This window comes from Ambystoma mexicanum, chromosome 10, assembly GCF_040938575.1.
Source record: "Ambystoma mexicanum isolate Mex_15411 chromosome 10, UKY_AmexF1_1, whole genome shotgun sequence".
In the NCBI taxonomy this organism is placed as follows: domain Eukaryota; kingdom Metazoa; phylum Chordata; class Amphibia; order Caudata; family Ambystomatidae; genus Ambystoma; species Ambystoma mexicanum.
This window is the reverse complement of record NC_090932.1, coordinates 1,533,031,165-1,533,052,477: the sequence shown is the minus strand read 5'-3', so window position 1 is coordinate 1,533,052,477 and position 21,313 is coordinate 1,533,031,165. Positions and strand designations below refer to the sequence as shown.

At 48.2% G+C, this 21,313-nt stretch overlaps 1 protein-coding gene across 1 annotated transcript in view; it reads left to right on the top strand.

Annotated features, from left to right (window-relative positions):
* Positions 1-21,313, top strand: part of GCN1 (GCN1 activator of EIF2AK4) — a 1,783,851-nt gene that overhangs the window by 1,544,682 nt on the left and 217,856 nt on the right. Inside the window, exons 45-48 of the mRNA XM_069619734.1 lie at positions 818-982; positions 1,545-1,706; positions 19,982-20,074; positions 21,034-21,177. Of these exons, the coding sequence (XP_069475835.1) occupies positions 818-982; positions 1,545-1,706; positions 19,982-20,074; positions 21,034-21,177 (564 nt within the window). The remainder of the gene's footprint in view (positions 1-817; positions 983-1,544; positions 1,707-19,981; positions 20,075-21,033; positions 21,178-21,313) is intronic.

Below are 21,313 nucleotides of genomic sequence, written 5' to 3'. Positions count from 1 at the left end.
AAATGTGATCCTCCCGCGTGTTGGCTCATATTGCCACTCTACGTGCGAAATGTCAAATCTCACGATGACCTCCAGAGATGGATCTAAGGGAGGCCTGTCTATTGGCTTTGTAGCAATATGGCCTAAATGTCTCTACTAGAGCATTAAAGTGACAAGTAGTTTAAAGATGTAAAGGTAAACTGCTTTAATATTACTAGGAATTTCCAGCCTGTGGACGAGCAATATTCAAACAGCATGTGAATCTATGAACATATCAATGCTGGAGAACCGGAGTTAATCAAGTAACCTATTCCTTACCCGTGTTACACTGGTTCTTGAATCAAATCCTTTCTTTCTTCTCCTAAGGGTGAATGTATATGTCTGTCTTGTAGTAATTATGTGGCAATATTTGCCAAGAGGATTCATTTGCTTAGTAATCTAAAGTTCTAATAAATCATTGCATATTTTTATCGTCTAACTGGAATTATTGATGTTACTGTGTGGACACATTGTAGCCGAGACCACTTCAGTGTCTCCCTGTTCACCCTAATTGGTTGGCCTCCCAAAATCCACCCCCAGGGTTGATTCGGGAAATTCATCTCAACAGCGCCCCTACTCTCCTCCCTGGACATGGCCATGAGCCTGTCACAAAGGCCTTCTCCTAATTCTTTTAGCATTGCCTGGCTTTCTGAATGCCTCCCGCTCTGTAGCAGCCTTTTTTCGCCAGGTAATGTAAATACTGCTTAACATACATTTCAGCTAACCTGCATGGATAATGGCCTTAATCTGTTACGCAGAACTTGAAAGTGATGCTTATTGTTCATTTTTTATTCTTTAGATTGCAGCAAGGACACTTGGGGATCTTGTGCGCAAATTGGGAGAAAAAATCTTACCAGAAATAATCCCAATTTTGGAAGAAGGTTTACGATCTGATAAAAGAGATGAAAGGCAGGGCGTTTGCATTGGATTAAGCGAGATCATGAAGTCTACCAGCAGAGATGCGGTAAGTACATAGTCTGTGAGGTCATATGTGCCAGCACTGATGCTTCTATTGCAGGTCAGGTTCATGGATTGTAAAGTTGTGATGTATTTCATTGTGAGTAAATGATTTAGACCAGCATAGCTGTGGCTAGTGTTTGCCAAAATGTGAAATGGTAAAGACGACAATAATTGCTCAATTTATGTAAGAATTAGCATGTCACTATCTGTAGCGCATTACTGATTAAAGATTGAAAGCTATTAATCCACTTCCAGCCCCCAAATCTGTCAGTTCCTTTGAAAAACAAGCCCCGAAGTGCCATTTGTTGGACTGCAACTCTTAACAATAATTGCATGTTGGAGTGGAGAATACAAAAATCTGCATTTTAGGGGGATCATGCGATTCTTTGATTAACCCATCAACCCACTCATAACTGAATCGATGTCTTATTGAGCTAGCACCCGATTCCCCTTTGTATCAGGCACCTTTCCAATGTAGCTGCCTTCTTTTCACTCACCTTTTTTCAATTATCTTTAGATTATCATTTTGTTTTTTATAACCAGTCATGTTTTTTTAACTCCTGCAGGTAATGTTTTTCTCTGAGTCATTGGTTCCCACTGTACGAAAGGCTTTGTGTGACCCCTTAGAAGTGGTCAGAGAGGCTGCTGCCAAAACCTTTGAGCAGCTCCACTCAACAATTGGTTTCCAAGCCCTAGATGACATCCTACCCTATCTTCTAGAGCAGCTGGTAAGAAACTGATCTTGACAAGTCTGTGCGGCAAAATATATGCTTCCAACTGACAATTTATTTTCAAATGCTGTGGTCTTTTAACTTGACTCTTTGTGGTTTTACTCCTATCCATGAGTGGGGCTTGAACCCAGTCACCCATCTGTTCAGATTTTGAGTCTTAACTTCCTGCATCTTTAAACCACATCTTAAAGAGGGAGGGAGGGGGGGGGTGTACTTTGGCAAAGCCAGAGTGGCTGTGGTTGGAAGCTGTAGTAGGCTGAAATACTTGCCGATTGGATCAGGGGAAGGTAAAATAGCTGGAGGTGGAGGAAGACGATGTTAAGGTTGAATAGTTGGGGGTATGGTCAGGGTACTATTGAATGGCTGGATGAGTAATCCATAGAACACCATGCCTGGAGATGATTATCTTCAAAGGGTGGAACCGCTGGGTGGTTGGGCTCAGGAGAGAGCCATGCCTGAAGGGGAAATTTAGAGGAATGCCAGCTGGAGGTGGGCCCCATGAGAAGATTGAACAATTAGGAATAGTGGATGCATGAAGGCTAGGGTTTCTGTAGGTTGAAATCATTGGATGGAATGGCTTGAGTTGGTATCCTAGCATGCAGGGGGGAGTGGCCATTGATGAAGGTGAGTCGCGGAAGGTTTATATTCTTGGGATTGCAAGGAGGAACAAGAGAGAATATGGCAATCTTGGGAGGATGGAGTATCTGGGGGTGCAGTTTTGTTAAAAACAATGGTGCATGGGGCCTGGCGAAGATGGAATGGCTGCAGTCTGGGTCAGTAGAAGCACCTTGCTGTTGGTGGATAGGGTGAAATGTCCATATCGCCTTAGTTTGGAGTCTTGGAATGAGGGTGTGGGTTGTCCGATATAGGCTTTGGGGTTAGAACACTTGTAGGTGACCGTTTGGGAGGATATTGCAGAGTGCCACATGTATCCTTAATAACTCACCGAATTTGGGGACGGTCCAAGTGTTTTAATCTTTTGTTCAATCTCAAGCACGTTTATGTTAACATTGTCAGATGTTTCATGGAAACAATAAACCAGTTCTTCAATGGAGCACACAGAACTGGAAAAAGGGGTTTCGGAAGTGGTGCTAGGCCCCTACTCTCTCGCGTAGGAGCTCCCTCCCTAGCCCAGATGTACTTAAAGCCCGATTAGTGCTACTGACGTGTCCCGTCTAATCTCTACGTTTGTCTAAAGGGGTCTTCCTAAATGTCGGCTAGCTGATCTCTTCGCAGAGACCTCCTAACTGGCCTACACTACTGATGGTTAGTTCTTAAGGGTGGTGTATGTGTGTACGCCATAAGAGACTCAAGCTCCACTCTATCCCCTTAATACTCTCCTGTTTTATCTCTTCAATCCTACTCCATCCACCTATAGGGGTGGACTGGCCTACAGAAAACGCTGGCGATTTCATGCTGGGCCGCTGCACTCTTTTGTGTGGTTTGGCTAATGTCTCTTTCAGGCAACTTTACCTCCATATTCTATGGAACCACAAGCCTTTTGCTTTACACCATGTCATTACTTTTTACAAAGAAGTGAAGCCTTCCGCTTCCCTTCACTGGCCTTTTGCTCATTTGTTATGAGGGAACTTACTGGTCCTTCAGACTGTCTGCACTTGGCAGCTCCTTTCGAGCCTATTCATCGTGACCCGCTTAGGTTTCTCTCGTGGAAGAACGATTTCCTTGTGGCCATCACCTCGGCCAGGAGGGTTGGGGGAGATTCAGGCCCTGTCTTGCAAGCAGCCTTGTGTTTCCATGCTTCAATGGTGGTACTGTGTACACACCCCACCTTCATGCCAACGGTGCCTTCGGAATTCCACCTCCGCAAGCTTTTGGGGTTACCAGTCTTCTTCCCGAATCCGTCATCGCCGGCAGAAAGGTCCTTGCATTTGCTGGACGTTGCTTGTTCCTTGAAGCTCTACGTGGCACGTACTAAGAGTTTTCGGAAGACTTCTCAGTTGTTCGTTGTTGGGGAGATTTATCATTATTGTGCTTCATCCCCTCACCAAGGGAGACCCCCAGAACTTTAATCCTGAATGAGTGTAGCCTTTTTCCACTCATTCATTCTTGTGGGTTCTGTCTTTTGGAACTCTATTCTTTGTATTCTACCTGTGATATGGAGTCTGTCTGCTCCATAGCTCTTAAAGGCATCTGTGTTTTACTACTGCAGCGCACAGCACCTTAAGGGCAGTGTTTCTGGGGACACTTTGGGTCCTCCTTTAATACTGTTCTATCCTAAAGTAACTATTGTTAAGGATAGATACATACTTAGTATCTCTCCCAAACTGTATAGTCTGAGGGATTAGCACACACCACTTTCAGTGGAGTGCCAAAGGGATACTTAGTATCCCCCTTCTCTCTGCTCCTGTGACTATTTAGTCACATAGGCAACCCTATAGTTATGGCTGGTGGCAGTGGACGTGTTCTACCAACTATTGTGTATTTTTTATGCCACAGGCTATGTCCATAGCCTCGGTAGTGCACAATAGGGGCACCCAAGTACCAACTTGGGGCCTCCCTTTGTTTTTAGCCATTACTAGCGTGGTTGTTCTTTGTTAGCCCTTCTTTTACCATTCTGGCAGGGGGAGGTCTGTGTGTTTTGCCTTTGGCCGGAACCCGTTGGTATCCCCGCCTTAGCTCCAGAGTGTCTGGGCAGGCAGGAAATGGGGAGGAGTCTTCCACCTCCCTGTCCTTTCTCTGTCAGAGTGCCTGACTAGGACCGGCTCTCACAGGGGGGGTCTACTGTCCAGATTGGACATGCAAACGCCCCTTCCTGTAAAATGGTGAGAGAGATTGCAGAGGAGTGTGTGATAGAACTGTATAAAAGATGAGGCTTCTGGAGTGTAAAGCAAGTTGATCACTGGACTCAGAAGTAACCAAAGACATTGACGCCCAGAGGTGCCTGCAAAAAACCTTTGCAAGACTCTGAAGGAGGACTCTTCCTTCCCTTAGGCTGGTGGGAACAACCAGTCCCAAGATGAACTTTGAAACTAGCCATCTCCTGAGGTCCTATGAGTTTCCAGAGCTGCGGAACCCCAATACCAGGAGGCCTACTGCCTATTTCCAGTGCATCATCGTAGAAAGGCCGAAACAGTCCAAATCCGTGCTAAGCCCGTAAGGACACTCCAGAGATCCAATCCCACTAGCCCAGACGTCACCAGAGTGTGGGACTGCAGGAAGCGAAGAAGATTGACCACGCAATCCATGTCCTTTGTTGGTGCTGCTGAAAAGGTACCAAAACCGCAGCGTGAACCAAGATGTTGCTGAAAGTCGTGCCACAGGTCCTCCCTCAGCACTACTGCTGGAAGACACTGTCCATTGTCCAACCTTTTGTTAGGGAGAATTCTCTCTTTAGGCTGAATTTCCTAACCTAGTGAGTCCCCCAGCAGCTTTGCTGGATTTCTGGAGCTGTTTTTTTCCTCCTGCCAAGAGTGAGACTCTTTCTCCCACTCTTGGACATGATTTATGGTATTCCTTTGACTGGTAATGTGTTTTATGGGCAATGGGGTCCTTTACTCCATAGGGTCTCATGTGTTTTTCCTATGTGTGTTACACAGCACCCTTCGTGCAGTGACACAGGGGTGTCATAGTGACACCCCACCATAGACTCCATACCCTGGGACTGACTATTGTCTCTCAGGGCATGTAAAGTCACCATTGGCTTTACTAGTCCCAAATTATTAACAGAAACCAGTACAAACGATCATATTGTGGACGTACTGGTCGGGGCAATTCGATTGCCCCGGGGTCTGTTAGTCGAGGGGGCACGTCTCCGTCCCCCCTGATCGAGTTTTGGCTGGTGGCAGTGGAAACTACTTTTTATATTCGACCGCGAATATTTTCCTATGGGATTTTCCCATTGTTCGAGCCTACCAACTTTAATTATTTAATTCTCATAGCCTCGAACATACCGCCGGTTTATTTAATTAATATTAATTCGCCGGTTGGTATTTTTTGCCAAGACTCGATTCTAAAAAGGAGTTTGTGTTCTCTTCTGTGACTCCAACCCAAGTCGAGTCCTTTGTTCCACTTTTTGGCAGGCTTCTCCACAGAAGCCTCCAAAAGTGGTCCCACTCTGTCTGGGTACCACAGGGGGTTGGGGAGGGGGTTTAGGCACCCTGGACTGAGTTGCCTTGGTAACTCAAGTCGCACTCTTGTGTGCTTGGCCCAAGTGGTGAGCCGGCCGGCTCACTACTTAGCATGTTTGAGTGACAGCTATGCTGAGTGAATGGGGGTTTTCTGCATAAAAGCAGGGCTTTGGGCACTGGAACTTCAGAAGTCGCCACAGGACCTGAGAATCCGACGAGGGAGAAGCTGAGCCGACCTACCACGACGACACCACCGGTGGAGCCCTGCAGAACCGACTCACCACTTCCCGACGACAGAGAAGATCTCCCGGCTGGAGAGGCTTCTTCCCCTGACTAGTGGGCACAACCAGTTTAGCTTCCTTTCTTCGCACCCCAGCCCGGTTTGTGGTCGAACTGCCCGTGCCAAGCACCCCGGCGGCAGGATAGCCACTCACCACTGAACCGCGAATCACCGGACCGCTCCTTGTACCTGAGAAAATCTGCGGCTGGTTTCTTCCCTGGCAGTGCAACGGACTCCTGTCTTCCTCCACGACGAGATCCCCTCTTCCCCTGGACGAAGCACCGACTTGCACCCGCTGCCAGGAACAACTGCCCCCGCTGGAGCGTTCTCACCACTTTAAGGAACCGTGTCCGCCAGGCCTCCCTTTCTAAAGATTCCTACAAGGTAATAACCCCTTAACCTTCTGGACTGGCCTTGACCCTCTAACTGGTCCCTTTCTTTGGTCCAACTCCTTTTTGAACCTTTACAAGACTCTTGTGCACTGCAACCGTGTGACCTTGGACACATTTCGTTTGGATCCTCTGAAAGTGGATCCGGCCGCTTGAACTCTAACTTCATTGTTTTACTTTGCCTTTCCCTCTTGTTATGTTCTGATAAGTGTTGGGATCTGTTTCAACTTGTTCTCTGCTCTTCTCTCCCTTTTTAAAACGAACTATTTGAGTGCCATCTACGTTAAGCGCTCACCGCTGTCTGAAAATAAGTGGGGCTTTACTTAAGACTTGTCTAATATTCTTTTAAGGGAGTGTATATCTTTTAGTGACCGTGTTTTTGAATTGCTTAGTATTAGTGCCTGTGTGTTTTTCTAGATGTGGTTTTAAATAAATAATTTATATCTCTTTTACACCAAGCCCTGGTCAGTGTTTACTTGTTCTACTGTGTTCTCTTGACCTATTGTGAATACTCTGTATACTGCCTAGCTCTTCTTGAGGGAAGTCTGACTGCTCAGCCACAGCTACCAAGTGAATCTGTGTGGTACAGACTGCTACCAAGTGGGTTTACTGCCAAACACCTGTAGTCCTAAATCTTTTGCAGTGGTCCCACAGGGAACTGCACAGGTTTCTGCCTAACACCTTTCGTCACCAAACCAAGGAATCCGAAGGTTGGGTCCAGAGGTGCCCTATCGTAGAGGATCAAACGCAAACAAAAACTTGCTTAAAACTCAAGGTACTGTGGGCAAAAAGGTACTGCTTACCGGATTCCAAGAAGTCGCTCCTAAGCGTTGGAGTGCACCTAGAGGTGTCCATGGCAAACCCCTCTTACCTCTGACCCAAGCCGCTGCTTGTGTCCCCTTTGAGTCCATTTTTCGGTCTCCTTTGTTAACTTGCCGCTTCAATAACTTTAGACACTGGAAGGAATCCACAGGATCTCTTCATTATTCACGGTTTGTCAAGACTTCAAGCCCTCTCAGAGCTGCCTTTAGCTAGGGTCGTGTTTTTGGACTTAAAAGGCTTGCCAGGCGAAAAAACAGTCTCTAGAACCTTGACCTAAGCTCATGTTGCACTAACCACTTACTTTCCTCCCTTTTAAGTGACTTTTCTATATGTGTTTGCAGAGTAAATGGATTACCGTATAACCTGTTGAAAACCGCATGAGTGCTCAGTTACCGATAAGATAACTCTTCCCTTTCTAACGTTGCTACAATTGTAACCGCGAACAAACACAAAAGTGAAAGTGCCCTTTGAAGTGTATTATCTAGTATTCCTAAGTGTTGTACCGTTACTGTCTGAAGTATTTAAAGTGATTCTGGGGTAAATATAATAAATATATAACTTTTATATAAATATACATGCTTATTTGCTGTGCCTGTCTAACTAAGATTCTTACCTAGAGCTCACATCTTCTTAAGTTAAGCCTGGCTTCTCTGCCAAACTACCGAAAGTCCTGAGCTAGTACAGACTGATACTAAGAGTTGGTGGATCTACAAACCACTGGGATAACTTACTAAAGTCTTACTGCCAGTAGGACTTTAGTAAAACTCGCCTAACATTCATCAACTTTGGACCTTTAAATCAGGGGAAAGCCTTATCGAAGGCTTCCATTTCCAGGTGGCTCTCCGGCTGCATCACGCACTGTCATCGACTGGCGAGCAGGCCGCTGCCATGCCGGCCGGGAGCCCATTCCACCATAGCCATCGCAGCAGCAAGGGAGTTTCTCCCTGGTGTGCCCATCTGCAGGGCTGCTATGTGGAGGTCCATGCGCACCTTCACAAGGTTCTACTGCGTCGACAGGGATTACAGGGAGGAGTCCAGAGCCGGCCAAGCGGTGCTACGCAACCTGTTTGAGGTGAATCTGTTCCCGAGGTGAGTGTTATCGCTTCTGTTGAGCCTTGCCACCCCCAATGGTTGTGTATATGTAATCGTTATTCATGATCATGTGAATCCATGCCGTTCCCCATGGTGGAGAAGGTTTAATCTACTTACCTGTAACTATTGTTCTCCAGCCATGGATTCACATGCAACCTCGCCCTCTGTGGCTCTTTTTGGTTCATACTGCCACTTCACATGCTTACCAAATCTGAAGATTGGCACCGGGGGTGGAGCTTAGGGAGAGGAATGTCATTGGATGGGGGCAGTATGATCCAGAGTACAGTGATTGGTTTAGAGGAGAAATAGTTTTAAAATGAAACTTTTTATTTTTATTTTACCGATTCCCAGCCTGACAGGGATATTCATGTGAAACAAAAAAGGTATCTCGAGAAACTCGGGTTACAAGCAAGGGCACAACATAAACAACCCATAGGTTGTAAATTAAATGAATAGAATGTAATCAAACATTCATAGTAAGCTTTCAAAATGATATATTTACAAAGTGTAGGCAAATGTAAAACACTATAAATATATTAAACTGAAGTTTTCAAACACAATTCAACTAAACTCAACACTAGAAAACTGCTGCCGTGATGTATTCAACTGGATGAACTCCATCTGCCTCAAAATCAACCCAGGCAAAACAAATGATGATTGTCACAAAAAATGGAGGAGAAAACCACTTAATCCCTTGGCCAAGGGAACTCTGGACAACCCCAGCACCATCGCTGATTGTAAAAAAACCTGGGGGTTCTGATGGACAATAATCTCACGCTAGAGCCACAAGTAAGCGCTCTCCTGAAAAAATGCTTCTTCCTCCTGCGAGCGGCAAAGAGGATGTTACCGTTCCTATCGTTCGCCAAAAAAACAATCACCATCAACGCCCTTGTCATGTCCAAAGTAGACTACGCCAACAGCCTATACTTGGGCATCCCTGAACGACTTTTTCAAAAACTACAAAGCATACAAAATGTGGCAGCCAGACTGCTTCTGAAACTACTCCGAAGAGAACACTCCACACCAGCACTGAAAACACTACATTGGCTACCAATAAAACAACTAATAGAATTCAAAACATTATGCATCACACATAGAGCAATACACAACCAAGGCGCTGAGTTCCTGAGAGACAAACTGCGTCTACATAAACCAACAAGAACGCTCAGATCAAGCATTGACAACCGCCTGGAACCGAAAACCTACAACAAAAGAAAACGTGGATGATCCTCCTTCTCCTACCAAGCGTCAAACCTGGAACGACCTCCCAAAGTAGATTTGTAACACAAGAAACCACCTCCTATTCAGGACAAACTTGGCTCTTCACATCATAACTAGAAAGACCGGACACAGGGGTGCACACACACAACTAAAACATCGATGAACAAAGAGACAGACCCTTACCCACACCAAGCAATCAATGGAAAACCTTAAGGAAAATATCCCACGACATACCAAACGACTTACCGGGAGACAGCCGTAATAGGACCAAAGACCGACTACATAGCAATACAAAGGATAGAAACACCCGGACGACTCATCAATAGGACCATAACCCCAAACTATAACCACACACAACAGACCTAATCACGGCAGATAGCAAGGAACAGGAAACCCTGTACCATTAGCACCAATCCAGAGGTTGATAAACAGAATAAGCACCTCACTACACAATGTCCACCAAGGTACAGCGGGCAGCACAATGCGCCCTCACACAGTAACTACAACTAAACAATAGCCCAAGGAAGTCGCCCCACGCAAACCAAAGAACCAACTAAAGATAGTCATGACGGGAGGAAACTAACGACTGAATACACAGGCTGACCTAGACAGATTCACTAGGATGCCCATCAACAGCACTCCGACCCTGAAGCATTCAAAGCCTCAACCGACCAGGGCCACATTAGTCAACAAGAGAATAATGGTGTAAACCCAGTTCCACACCCGAAGAAAAGGTTCAAACACACCTATCGCTACATGGCAAGAGATGGTAAGCACGCCATTCAATACTCACTACAATAAAGCTGGATCAGCGCAGCACCAGCACAGCGAGACGGCCCATAAGGAACCAGCAACAACCCCACCCACAGGGATACAGCCCAAACGGGACCGGAAGTACCTGGCATTAGGATACAGACCCCACTAACCCAACCCTCGACTTTCTGCATACTTAACCCACACAAGTCCCACTACCATTTCTCTCCCAGCAATCCGCACACACTTTACCACACCACAGCAAAAACACACCCACAGCACACAAGGTCTCGCCGGATCCGATACTTGCACCAAAGCCCAGCACTCGGTGTATACCGAGCTGAAGCTACCAACAGCACACCACTTCTCCCACTCTCCTACTCCAGACTACCCCTACCCGCCTTCCACCTGTTTACAGATCCTCCAGAGCGCCTGGGGACCAATTCCGTTGGTGGCGGTGCGCTATATAAATACCTTTCTCCAGCATGGGGTCTGGCATGGATTCACATGCTTGTGAATATTCCCCGTCGTCAGGCCGGGAATCCTCGGTATAGAAAAAAAAATCAGTTTCGTTTCTGATCTGTCTTTCTTAGTAGTAACCAATCACTGGTCTCTGGGTCATACTGCCCCCAGCCAATGACTGCCCTCTCCCTAAGCCCCACCTCCGGCAGCCATCCTCAGATTTTTACTGCATGTTCAAGTGTTGGGAGTCCTTGTGCTGTAGCTCTCGAGCTTTTGCTGCGTTTTCGCGCTTTTTCAGGAGATTTTTCTCATTTTTCGGTTAAATAGAGCCTCAAGCTCCACCGTTCTACATCCGATCAACGGTGATCCGTTTCAGAGTTTTCTACGCCCCTCAAGGGTGAGGATTTCGTCGAGTTACGCTTTTGGAGGATTCCAGAAGTTCCGAGGCCTACCCCGGACATGGCCCAGGAGAAAGGAAGCTCGACGCCCGGGAAGCTGTTCAGGACCTGCCCTGGATGCCAGCTTCAGAATGTTTTCAAGGAGGACGAGCATTCGTTATGCCTCTACTGTCTCCATGAGGACAAGACGCACACGGAGAAGGACTGTGCGTTTTGTGGGAACTTGTCGGAGCGGACCATGAAGGATCGCCACCTCCGTCCCGCCAACTGGCTGGAAGGTAAGAGCCTGTCAGGCGAGTAGAAGAAAAAGAAGTCCGAGCGGTCTTCTAAGTCCTGTGAGGGCGCCCCGGCGACGGGGGCCCAACAAAAGGCTTAGCACCGCAAGTCCGGCGCTCCCGGTGCCCGCGAACGGTCGGGCTCCTTGGCTGCCAGGCAGGGCGCATCCTCCCCGGCACCATCAACCACGAGCCAACGCTCTGGCTCGGGTAAGAGGAAGTCCGAGAACCCAGTGAAGCTTCTGGAGAGGCCCCGGTCGATCTCGAAGATTCCGGCAGAGGGGGAGCGAGGCTCGGACCCTCCCCCGAAGGTGAAGGCCTCAGGCGTACAGAAGGTGAAGATGGCCTTAATTCACCCTGCTAAGACCTCGATTGAGGATGTCGCCGCGGCCCTGGCTCAGCCTGTGGAGGCTACACCAGTGGAGGCGACCTCACGACCAGGAGTCTCCCTGCCACCGCGGAGGGAGTCGTCTTTCAGGCCCATTGAGAAGACCCCCACAAAGTCCTCGTTGGAAAAGGTGGGGGAGGGGCTGGTGGCCATCGTGGATACGGACACGACCTCTGAAGAAGAGCTCATCGAAGTCGTGGAAGAGGCCCAGCCCATCGGGAGGGATCCCGACAAGGGCGACGACGAGAGCGACGGTGTCGCCGACAAGGCTCCTCAAGAGCCCTCGCGCCCGTCGTTTCCGGCGCCGCAGGACACTTCGGCGGCCATTTTGTCAGCGATTCAGTCCTTATGCTCGGAGATAAGGACAAGCTTGCCCCTCCCCCCGACGGAGGTACCTGAGCCAGACCCGACGGGGGAACCGGAGCCAGGACCTTCGGAAAGTCCACCGCATAAGAGGAAGCATCCTACGCCACCTCTCCCACCTCTGCGGCCTGCTCTGCCTTCCCCCCGGTCTACTAACCATGGGGATGATACAGGCACGGACACGGCTACGACAGGTACAGATGACGTCTGAGGCGACGACGGGACGTGTCCCCCGTCGCCCCCTGCTCCGGCGTCCCCGCCCGACGAGATTGGATCCTTTCATGCCATGATTTCCAGGGCATCCGAGCTCTTCCAACTCTGCCCAGAAGAGAAGAAGGAAGGGTTCCTTTACCAACAGCGCAAGGCTAAAAGGAAGACGGTCCTCGCCGTACCGCTTCTTGACATCTGGGATGAGGGGCTCGCCCTCCTCAAGAACCTTGCCACGGCGCCGGCAAAGAGGGACCGGTACGAGAAGTAGTACCGGGTCCCCGACGCTGACCCTTGTGCCTTCGGGCGCAACCTACCCCGGATTCGGTCGTCTCGGCGGCGGCAAAGAAGAAAGCTGGGGGGGCATCGGCCTCGACATCAACTTCCCCGCCGGACGGCGAGGGCAGGAAGTTGGACACGATGGGACAACGGATCATCTCATCCGCAGCGACGACTATCAAGGCAGCCAACGCCCTGGCTATCGTAGCCCGCTACGACAGGGAGTTGTGGCTCAAAATCGCCCCTCTGTTGGACTTCCTTCCGGACGCCAAAAGGGCTGAGGCCCTTGAAATCCTGCAGGAGGGTGAGATTGCTTCGGACCACGCCATCACGGTGGCAACGGACATCGCCGACACCGGTTTCCGTCAGTTGGGCAACGGTGTTTGCTTGAGACGACGAGGATGGCTCAAGGCCACGGATTTCCGCCATGACGTACAAACCAAGGTTTTGGACATGCCCTTCCACGGGAACAACCTGTTTGGGAAGGCGGTTGAAGAGTCCCTTCAGGCCATCAAGACAGACACAGAGACTGCCCAGGCACTGGGAGTGTTCCAACAATGACGGCCATCCTTTCGAAGCTTCGGAGGCAGACAAGGTGCCTCCAAGGGATCCGGCAGTGGCTCCTCCACGTACCGCCAAGCGGCAAGATCTTCGGCCCAGGAAGCCTACAGGGGACGCGGCAAGTCAGGTGGTGCCCGTCATCGTCGACAGGGAGGTCAAGGAGGCAAGGCGGCCTCCAAACCAGATTGAACCGACCGTGGGGTCGGGCCCCCGCCGAAGCACCCCGGTGGGAGGCTGGCTGGCGAGGTTCGTCAGCGTGTGGGATTCCATCTCCACTGACCGTTGGGTGCTGGACGCCCTGGCCCAAGGGCACGCCCTCGAGTTTCAGAAGAAGTGCCCTCGCGTTCGACCCATGGCCAGGAAGGAAAATCACATCCCTCAACTACTGTTGGAAGTAAGGGCGATGCTCAAGAAGGGTGCCATCGAGCTTGTCCCAAAGAGGCTTCGGGGCTCCGGAGTTTACTCAAGGTACTTCCTCGTAAAAAAGAAGACAGGAGGATGGCGCCCCATCCTGGACCTACGACGACTGAACAAGTACATCAAGGCACAGAAGTTCCGTATGGTCACCCTCCAGCACGTGCTGGGAAAGCTGGAGGAGGGCGATTTCCTGTCATTGGACTTGGAGGATGCGTACTTCCACATCCCCATTCTAAAAAGACACCGAAGGTTCCGAAGGTTCGTGGTCCAAAGGCGGCACTACCAGTTCAAGGCCCTCCCGTTCGGATTGAAGTCGGCACCCAGAGTGTTCACCAAGTGCCTCGCACCGGTGGCGGCGCGGCTGTGCCTACAGGGGATCCACATCTACCCCTACATGGACGACTGGCTCATCCGGGCAAGGACAAGGGAGCTCGCCGTGGAGCACACTGCGAAGACCGTCCAGCTGCTCACGGACCTGGGATTCTCCAACTTTCCAAAATCCCACCTGGTTCCGTCGCAAGTTGCCCTGTTTCTGGGAGCCAAGCTCGACACAGTGGCGTGGCTGGCCTCGGCGTCGGAGGAAAGGACCAGGACCATTCTGGGCAAGGTGCAGCGTCTGCTGGCCACGGACATGGCCAGGGTAAGATCTATCAAATCCCTCCTCGGGATGATGTCCTCCTGCATTTATCTGGTACGCCTTTGCAGGCTTTGGATGCGCCCCTTACAAGAGTTCCTCGACGCCCGCTGGGTCCAGTCGACCGGCAGCTTCGAGGACAGGATCCCTCTCAACGAGACGTTCCGTCAGGCGATCCGGTGGTGGGGTACCCGCTCCCATCTGTCGGCGGGCACAGACTTTCAGACCCCAGCTCACCAGGTGACGGTGTCGACGGACGCCTCCCTGGAAGGTTGGGGAGCGCACTCCGGAGATCTTCACGCGAGAGGCCTTTGGCTCCCGGAGAAGTCTCTCCACATCAACATCTTGGAGCTCTGCGCAGTGTTCTGGGCCCTCAGGTCCTTTCTTCCGTCCCTCAAGGGCAAGGTGGTGAGGATCTTCACCGACATCACCACCACGATGTTCTACATCCAAAGCAGGGCGGAACCAGGTCCCCGGCCCTATCCAAGGAAGCCCAGGATCTGTGAAATTGGGCCGTCGCCCAAGGGATGTTTCTGGTGCCTCTTCATCTGGCAGGAATAAAAAACACGATCGCCGACTCACTCAGCAGGGAGCTGCGCTCGTGCCACGAGTGGGAACTACGCCAGGATCAAGTGGATCGACTATTCCGACGATGGGACGAAACCCAAATCGATCTCTTCGCGACGGCGACAAATTCCAAGTGCCGGAGGTTCGCCAGCAGGTTACCCCAGCCGAGGAGCATGGGCGATGCTTTCTCGTTCCCCTGGGACGGCCTATTTCTTTATGCGTTTCCTCCGCTGCCGTTGCTGCTCCGGCTCATCAACCAGCTCAAGAGGTCCCAGTGCAGGATGATCCTCGTCGCACCGGCGTGGCCGAGGCAGATCTGGTTCCCGGACCTTCTGGACTTGTCAACGTCCACACCAGTCAAGCTGCTGACGGACGCAGACCTTCTCTCCAGAGAAGGAGGCGCCATTCTTCACCACAACCCGGAGTCGCTGAACTTGCAGGCCTGGCTCCCGCAGCACTAGAGTTTGGAGGGTACGACATCCCGGTCGACTGCAGAGAGGTTCTTGCAAAGGCCAGGGCGTCCTCAACTCTCAAGTGCTACGGACATAAATGTAAGAGGTTCTCTGTCTGGTGCCGTGCACAGAAGATTAACCCTCTGCGGATTACGGCCCCTCAAGTACTGCCCTACCTACTGTCGCTGGCCAAAGCTGGACTGTCTCACGCCTCCATAAAATACATCTGGCTGCAATCTCCTGATATACCAGGACTACGGGACGGGCGTCCTTGTGGTCTCATCGCCTGGTGAAAGAATTCATGAAGGGACTATTCCGATCATTCCCGCCGGTGAAGGCTCATGCCCAGGCGTGGGAGCTTAATGTGGTGCTGACCAGGCTTATGGGGGGGCCCCCATTCGAGCCTATGCATTCGGCGCCTTTGAAGTTCCTGTCATGGAAGACCGCTTTCCTCGTGGCCATCACCTCCGCACGATGAGTGGGAGAGATCCAGGCCCTATCTTGCAAGCCTCCATTCTTGACTTTTCATGACACAAGGGTGGTGCTGAGGACACACCCCTCCTTTATGCCCAAGGTGCCGTCGGACTTCCACCTCAACGAGCCCTTGGTGTTGCCAGTTTTCTTCCCGTCGCCTTCGTCGCCGGCCGAGAGGACTTTGCACTCGCTGGATGTAGCTAGAGCGCTGAAGTTCTATGTGGACCGCACGAAGAGTTTTCGGAAGACGTCAAAGCTGTTTGTGAACTTTGGGACTGTGAATCAAGGGAAGGCTCTCTCGAAGACTTCCATTTCCAGATGGCTCTCCGGCTGCATCATGCACTGTCACCGGTTGGCAAACCGACCGCTGCCCGGCCGTCCGAGAGCCCATTCGACCAGAGCGATTGCTGCTACCACGGCGTTCCTGTCTCGTGTGCCCCTGCTGTACATCTGCAGGGCTGCGACGTGGAGGTCGACGCACACCTTCACAAGATTCTACTGCGTCGATCGGGACTCCAGGGAGGAGTCCAGGGTCGGCCAAGCAGTGATGCGCAACCTGTTCGCCTAAGGTGAGCCTGGTGAGGAGGTATGAGTTGCTTAATGTTGAGTTGCTGTATTGCTTAATGTTGAGCCTGTTGCCACCTCCCGTGGTTGTACATGTGTGTACTGCTATGTATTCTCTTATTCATGAGCATGTGAATCCATGCCAGACCCCATGCTGGAGAAGGAACAAGTTACTTACCTGTAACTGTTGTTCTCCAGCATGGGTCTGGCATGGATTCACATGCGAACCCTCCCGCCTACCCCTCTGCGGCTCTTCACTTGGTCATACTGCCACTTTACGTGCTACCAAATCTGAGGATGGCTGCCGGAGGCGGGGCTTAGGGAGAGGACAGTCATTGGCTGGGGGCAGTATGACCCAGGGACCAGTGATTGGTTCCTACTAAGAAAGACAGATCAGAAACGAAACTGATACTGATTTTTTTTTTTCTATACCGAGGATTCCCGGCCTGACGACGGGGAATATTCATGAGCATGTGAATCCATGCCAGACCCATGCTGGAGAACAACAGTTACAGGTAAGTAACTTGTTCCTTAACATAAGAGAACCCACAATGGTTCTTTATATCGTTGGTAAACTCAAACATCAATAACATTGGTTATAAACAGAAAAATGTGTATAAACGGATTTGATTTGCTTCTCTTAATGTCTATGAGATTTCCTTTATAGACCGTTTTACCACCGTTCCCAATGGAAAAACGGGGGAAGGAAAGGTCCCAATATCTTGATGGGGAGTATTAATCTTGTTGACGATTGAAAACAGTCCACCTATCATCTACGACGCGTTTCGGGCCTGGCACCCTTCTTCAGGTATAGATATCAGGATGATTATTTATGCAATTTGTAACAAGTTAATAGGATTACTAGAAAGTAAACTCTTAATAATGATTCATATATCACTGCAGAATAAGGAAAGGCTCTGAACTAACCTGTGGTGTTACTGATAAAAATCAATCAACTCTTTCTCGCAAACTGCTTTAGAAAGTATGTAGTTTCTGAAAAAAGTGAGCAACGTAATTTGGATTGCTCAAAATAACCAGCTCATACAATTTTAAACTATGTATCCGTAAATTACAGATACATAGGTCTAGGGCGGGACAAGATGCTTTATGGGCGCTGTGTCCCGCTAAACTAGATCAAAACAGACTGAAACGTACTGACATTCTATTCCATTATTGCAACTGAACTCCCCCACTAATGTGGATATTGATTTCGATCCACAAAGTTAGATGTAATGTTCGGATGAGCGTAATATGCCAAAATCTTCTTAGGCAAAATTGCGATATCTCCAGAGGCTGTAACAACATATTTATTCTAGTGAGTCTCAAGCAGAAGATAGAATATGGTTTCTTACTTTAGATAATCCCCAAGGTTAGGATACAGGTAATTCACGAGCATACCCCTTTGTGTTCATATTGTCTCCGAAATTATTCCATGGGAAAGAATATCGATGCATCTTGTAACGTCATGAAGTAACTTAAGCCAAAAACCCAATAGTTGTTGCAGGTAAGTAATAAGACTAAGAAAAAATATTGAAACGGACGTGTTACTAATCATGTGACACGTGGTGTTCTTTATAAGCTGTCAACAGAAACAGAAAATCAGTTACTCTTGCCTGATGTTCGATGCAATTGTTAACTGGCAATTTTGGCAGAAAGGAAAGATCTACATTGCTCCACGTCTGCTGGCATGTGAATCCATGCCAGGCCCATGCTGGAGAACAATAGTTACAGTTAAGTAACTTAAACCTTACCCCTAATCATGTAGCGATCATTTTCTTTTTTGCAACAATAGATCAGCCTGCCGCCTTTGATGCAGTAGACCGTAAGTTGCTGTGGTCAAAATTGCAACGATGGAGAATACCAGGTGGGCTCCTCCGATTACATTTTAGCTCTCCACACTAACTCTAATATCAGGATTCAGCTGGATCGTGAAGGCACCATGTCGAGGAGTTCTGGAACTGTCAAAGGGGTTGGTCAGGGTTGCGCTCTTGCTCCCTGCCTATTTAACATCCATCTATTGGTCACTCCTGAAGCCCATCTGGCTTGGTTATGCGATGACTTTTTGATATTCCATATCACACGGATGGGCCTCCAGCATTTGATCAATGCTCTTACAACCTTTGCCACCGCTCACAACCTTAACATTAATTCGATCGAAACAAAGGTAGTGGCTTGTTTAAATAATAAGAAAAAAGTTAGCAAGAGTTATAAGTGGCAAGTGGGATTGGAGGTCCTTGAAAGAGCGGACAACCTTATGTATTTGGGCTTTCCCTATCTTCATTAGAGAGCCCAAGCGGTTAATGAAGGAGTGGTTCTCTTCTCATGGCATTGCCATGGGTAATCAGTTACTTCGGGTCGATTTGAAATATGGAAAGGTTTCCGCTCTCCCGTGTATCAAGTTCTATGAGGGCAAGATCGTCCCAAAGTTTATATATGGAATAGAAATTCCAATTCAGACTTGAAAATGATAATTCAGGTGGGAGGCGATATGTTTCTATGTGCTTTTTCCAACGTCTGCCTATGACTTTTGGCTGTCTTGGACCTATCCTTGAGGGATTTAATTGAAAATCTGGATAGAGTAAAAAAGATTCCCTTTAGACAAGACTGGACAGCTATGCTTGAATCTTTTCACTCCTCTGCCTCTTTGTATCATCTGAGATTTGACTTTAAACCTGCTAAGATAATCACACCATTCTTAACGATTTACCCTCCTCCCTCGATATGCTGATTTTCTTTTTCTTAGATTTCGATGAAATTTGGATGCCTACTAGGGAGATTTTGTCTCATTACAATTCGTCATCCTTGTCAACCGTGTCATGTTGCTTTTGCAATTTAGCATGCACGGTTGAAACGTTGAGCATCTGCTCATGGGTTGCCTTGTACTCGCGGGCAAACAGGAGGTGCATTTTAAGAGATTTCCCTCACTGTTGGCCCCCGAGTGCTTGAACTGCTTTTGGCACCTTTGTCTAGCTTGGCACACAACCTCTGTAGTTTAAGCGGTTGTTGGTTTCCTAAGAGAGTTTTGATATCACGACCTTTTTTATTTTTCGTACTTGATGTCACTGATTGATTTCTCTGATTTGATTGAAGTGTTTTTTCTAAGATTTTAATTAATTGCTGATTGTGTATATATTTCTATTATGTACTATTTTAGATAATGTGAAATTGCAAATTGTGTTTTGTCAAATGTTCGTTAATAACCATATGACAATAAAAAAAAGAGAAATTACACGGAATTGTAAGGTGATGTGTGCAATGTGAAACCAACCAGGAATTTTGTAATGGGGACAGTCCCTTGCACTGCTAGCCTTAGGGACTGATCAGTGCCACCAAAATAGATGAACTAAGTAAGCATGGTGACTAAAGCAAAAAGGCGTTGCCTCACTTGAAATGTCAGAACAGGTAAAAAACGAAAGTAAAATTTTGTGTGGTTCCATATGGGTCTATGGAGGGAAAGCAGCAAAACAAAAGTCTTTCATAACATCAAAGATCTGGTCAATAGTGTACCTGTATCAATTTTGGTATTCCTAAGAAAGTAGTTGATTCTGTTCTCTGGCTTTCTCTGAACGTTTCTTTACTTCCACAGGATGAAGAAGAGCTAGCAGAGTTTGCCTTAGATGGACTCAAGCAAGTTATGGCTGTAAAGAGTCGTGTGGTGCTTCCTTACCTCGTGCCAAAGGTGATTATGAGTCTGGGGCCAATGGGAATGTTCAAAAACAGCATGCAATCTCTTATCTCAAAGACCTTTTTGGGAAATGATAATTTGTAACAATCCTGTCGCTGTTGTCTCTGAAAATTGAGTATTTTTGGGCACATGATCCAAAATGTGTTCAGTGAGTTCACCATTAAATTATGCATTCTGCAATCGTTGAGCTTTGTTTGGGCTTCTGTTGATGTGGTCCAGTTGGTGCCCTGGGCAAAGATTTTGTGAATGTTAAGTCACAACTATGAGAATTTTCGGATGAAGTTCTTTGTGTATAGAGAATTGTGCTTTCGGAGGAAGTGAAATTTGGCATCAAATATTCCAGCTTTTTGATCCGGATTCTCCCACAGAATTAGGTTCTATTGCAGAGAATGGGCAGGACGCGCTTTCACCCCAATTGTTAGGTTTTGAGAAGGCATTTGTGCCTTGGGACATTGGGATACCCGGATATTGCAGCCTAAGAATTGGGTGGCGCTGCTGGATGCTAGGGGAGGTGTGGGAGTTTAGTCATTTATTGAATGGAGTTCAAGAATTGATGAATGCCAGATTGTTGCAACGTGTATGAAGCCTCCAACGAACTGGAGGTTACCGATACGTCATTAACTGTACATATTGTTTTTTGGGGATATGTTTTAAATGTCCATCAACATTGCTTAACATTGCCCGTTTCGGGGCAGTGTTCCTTGATGATTTATATAAGTATCTGCATTTCCAGTTGATTTGGTGGCAGGAGGCATGGCTTCCTAGGGATTCAAACCCAACTGAAAGGCACTATGAATTATTTGTCATATCTGTGTACCTTTGAACATGGTACTGTTTTAAAATGGGTCATGCAAACCTTGGAATTATGATTTTGTTTTCCTCTTTGTGTTTTATGCTTTTTTTCTTTTGCGTCTTATTGAAAGCCGTCTAAATTAGAGCTTTTTTGTATCCAGCTTACTTGTCCTCCCGTGAACACCAGAGTCTTGGCTTTCCTATCATCTGTCGCAGGTGACGCTTTGACACGGCATCTCAATGTGATACTTCCTGCTGTGATGTCTGCCCTGAAAGAAAAGCTTGGGACTGAGGAAGAGCAACTGGTATGGAATGGAGCAATAGCAGTTTATCATTTAATTCAAGGCTTAATGGAGGGACATTATGTGATTCTTGGAAAAAACTAAAATGTATATCGGAAATGTGATCAAAAGTCCATATTTCTGTAATTAGATTCATGTT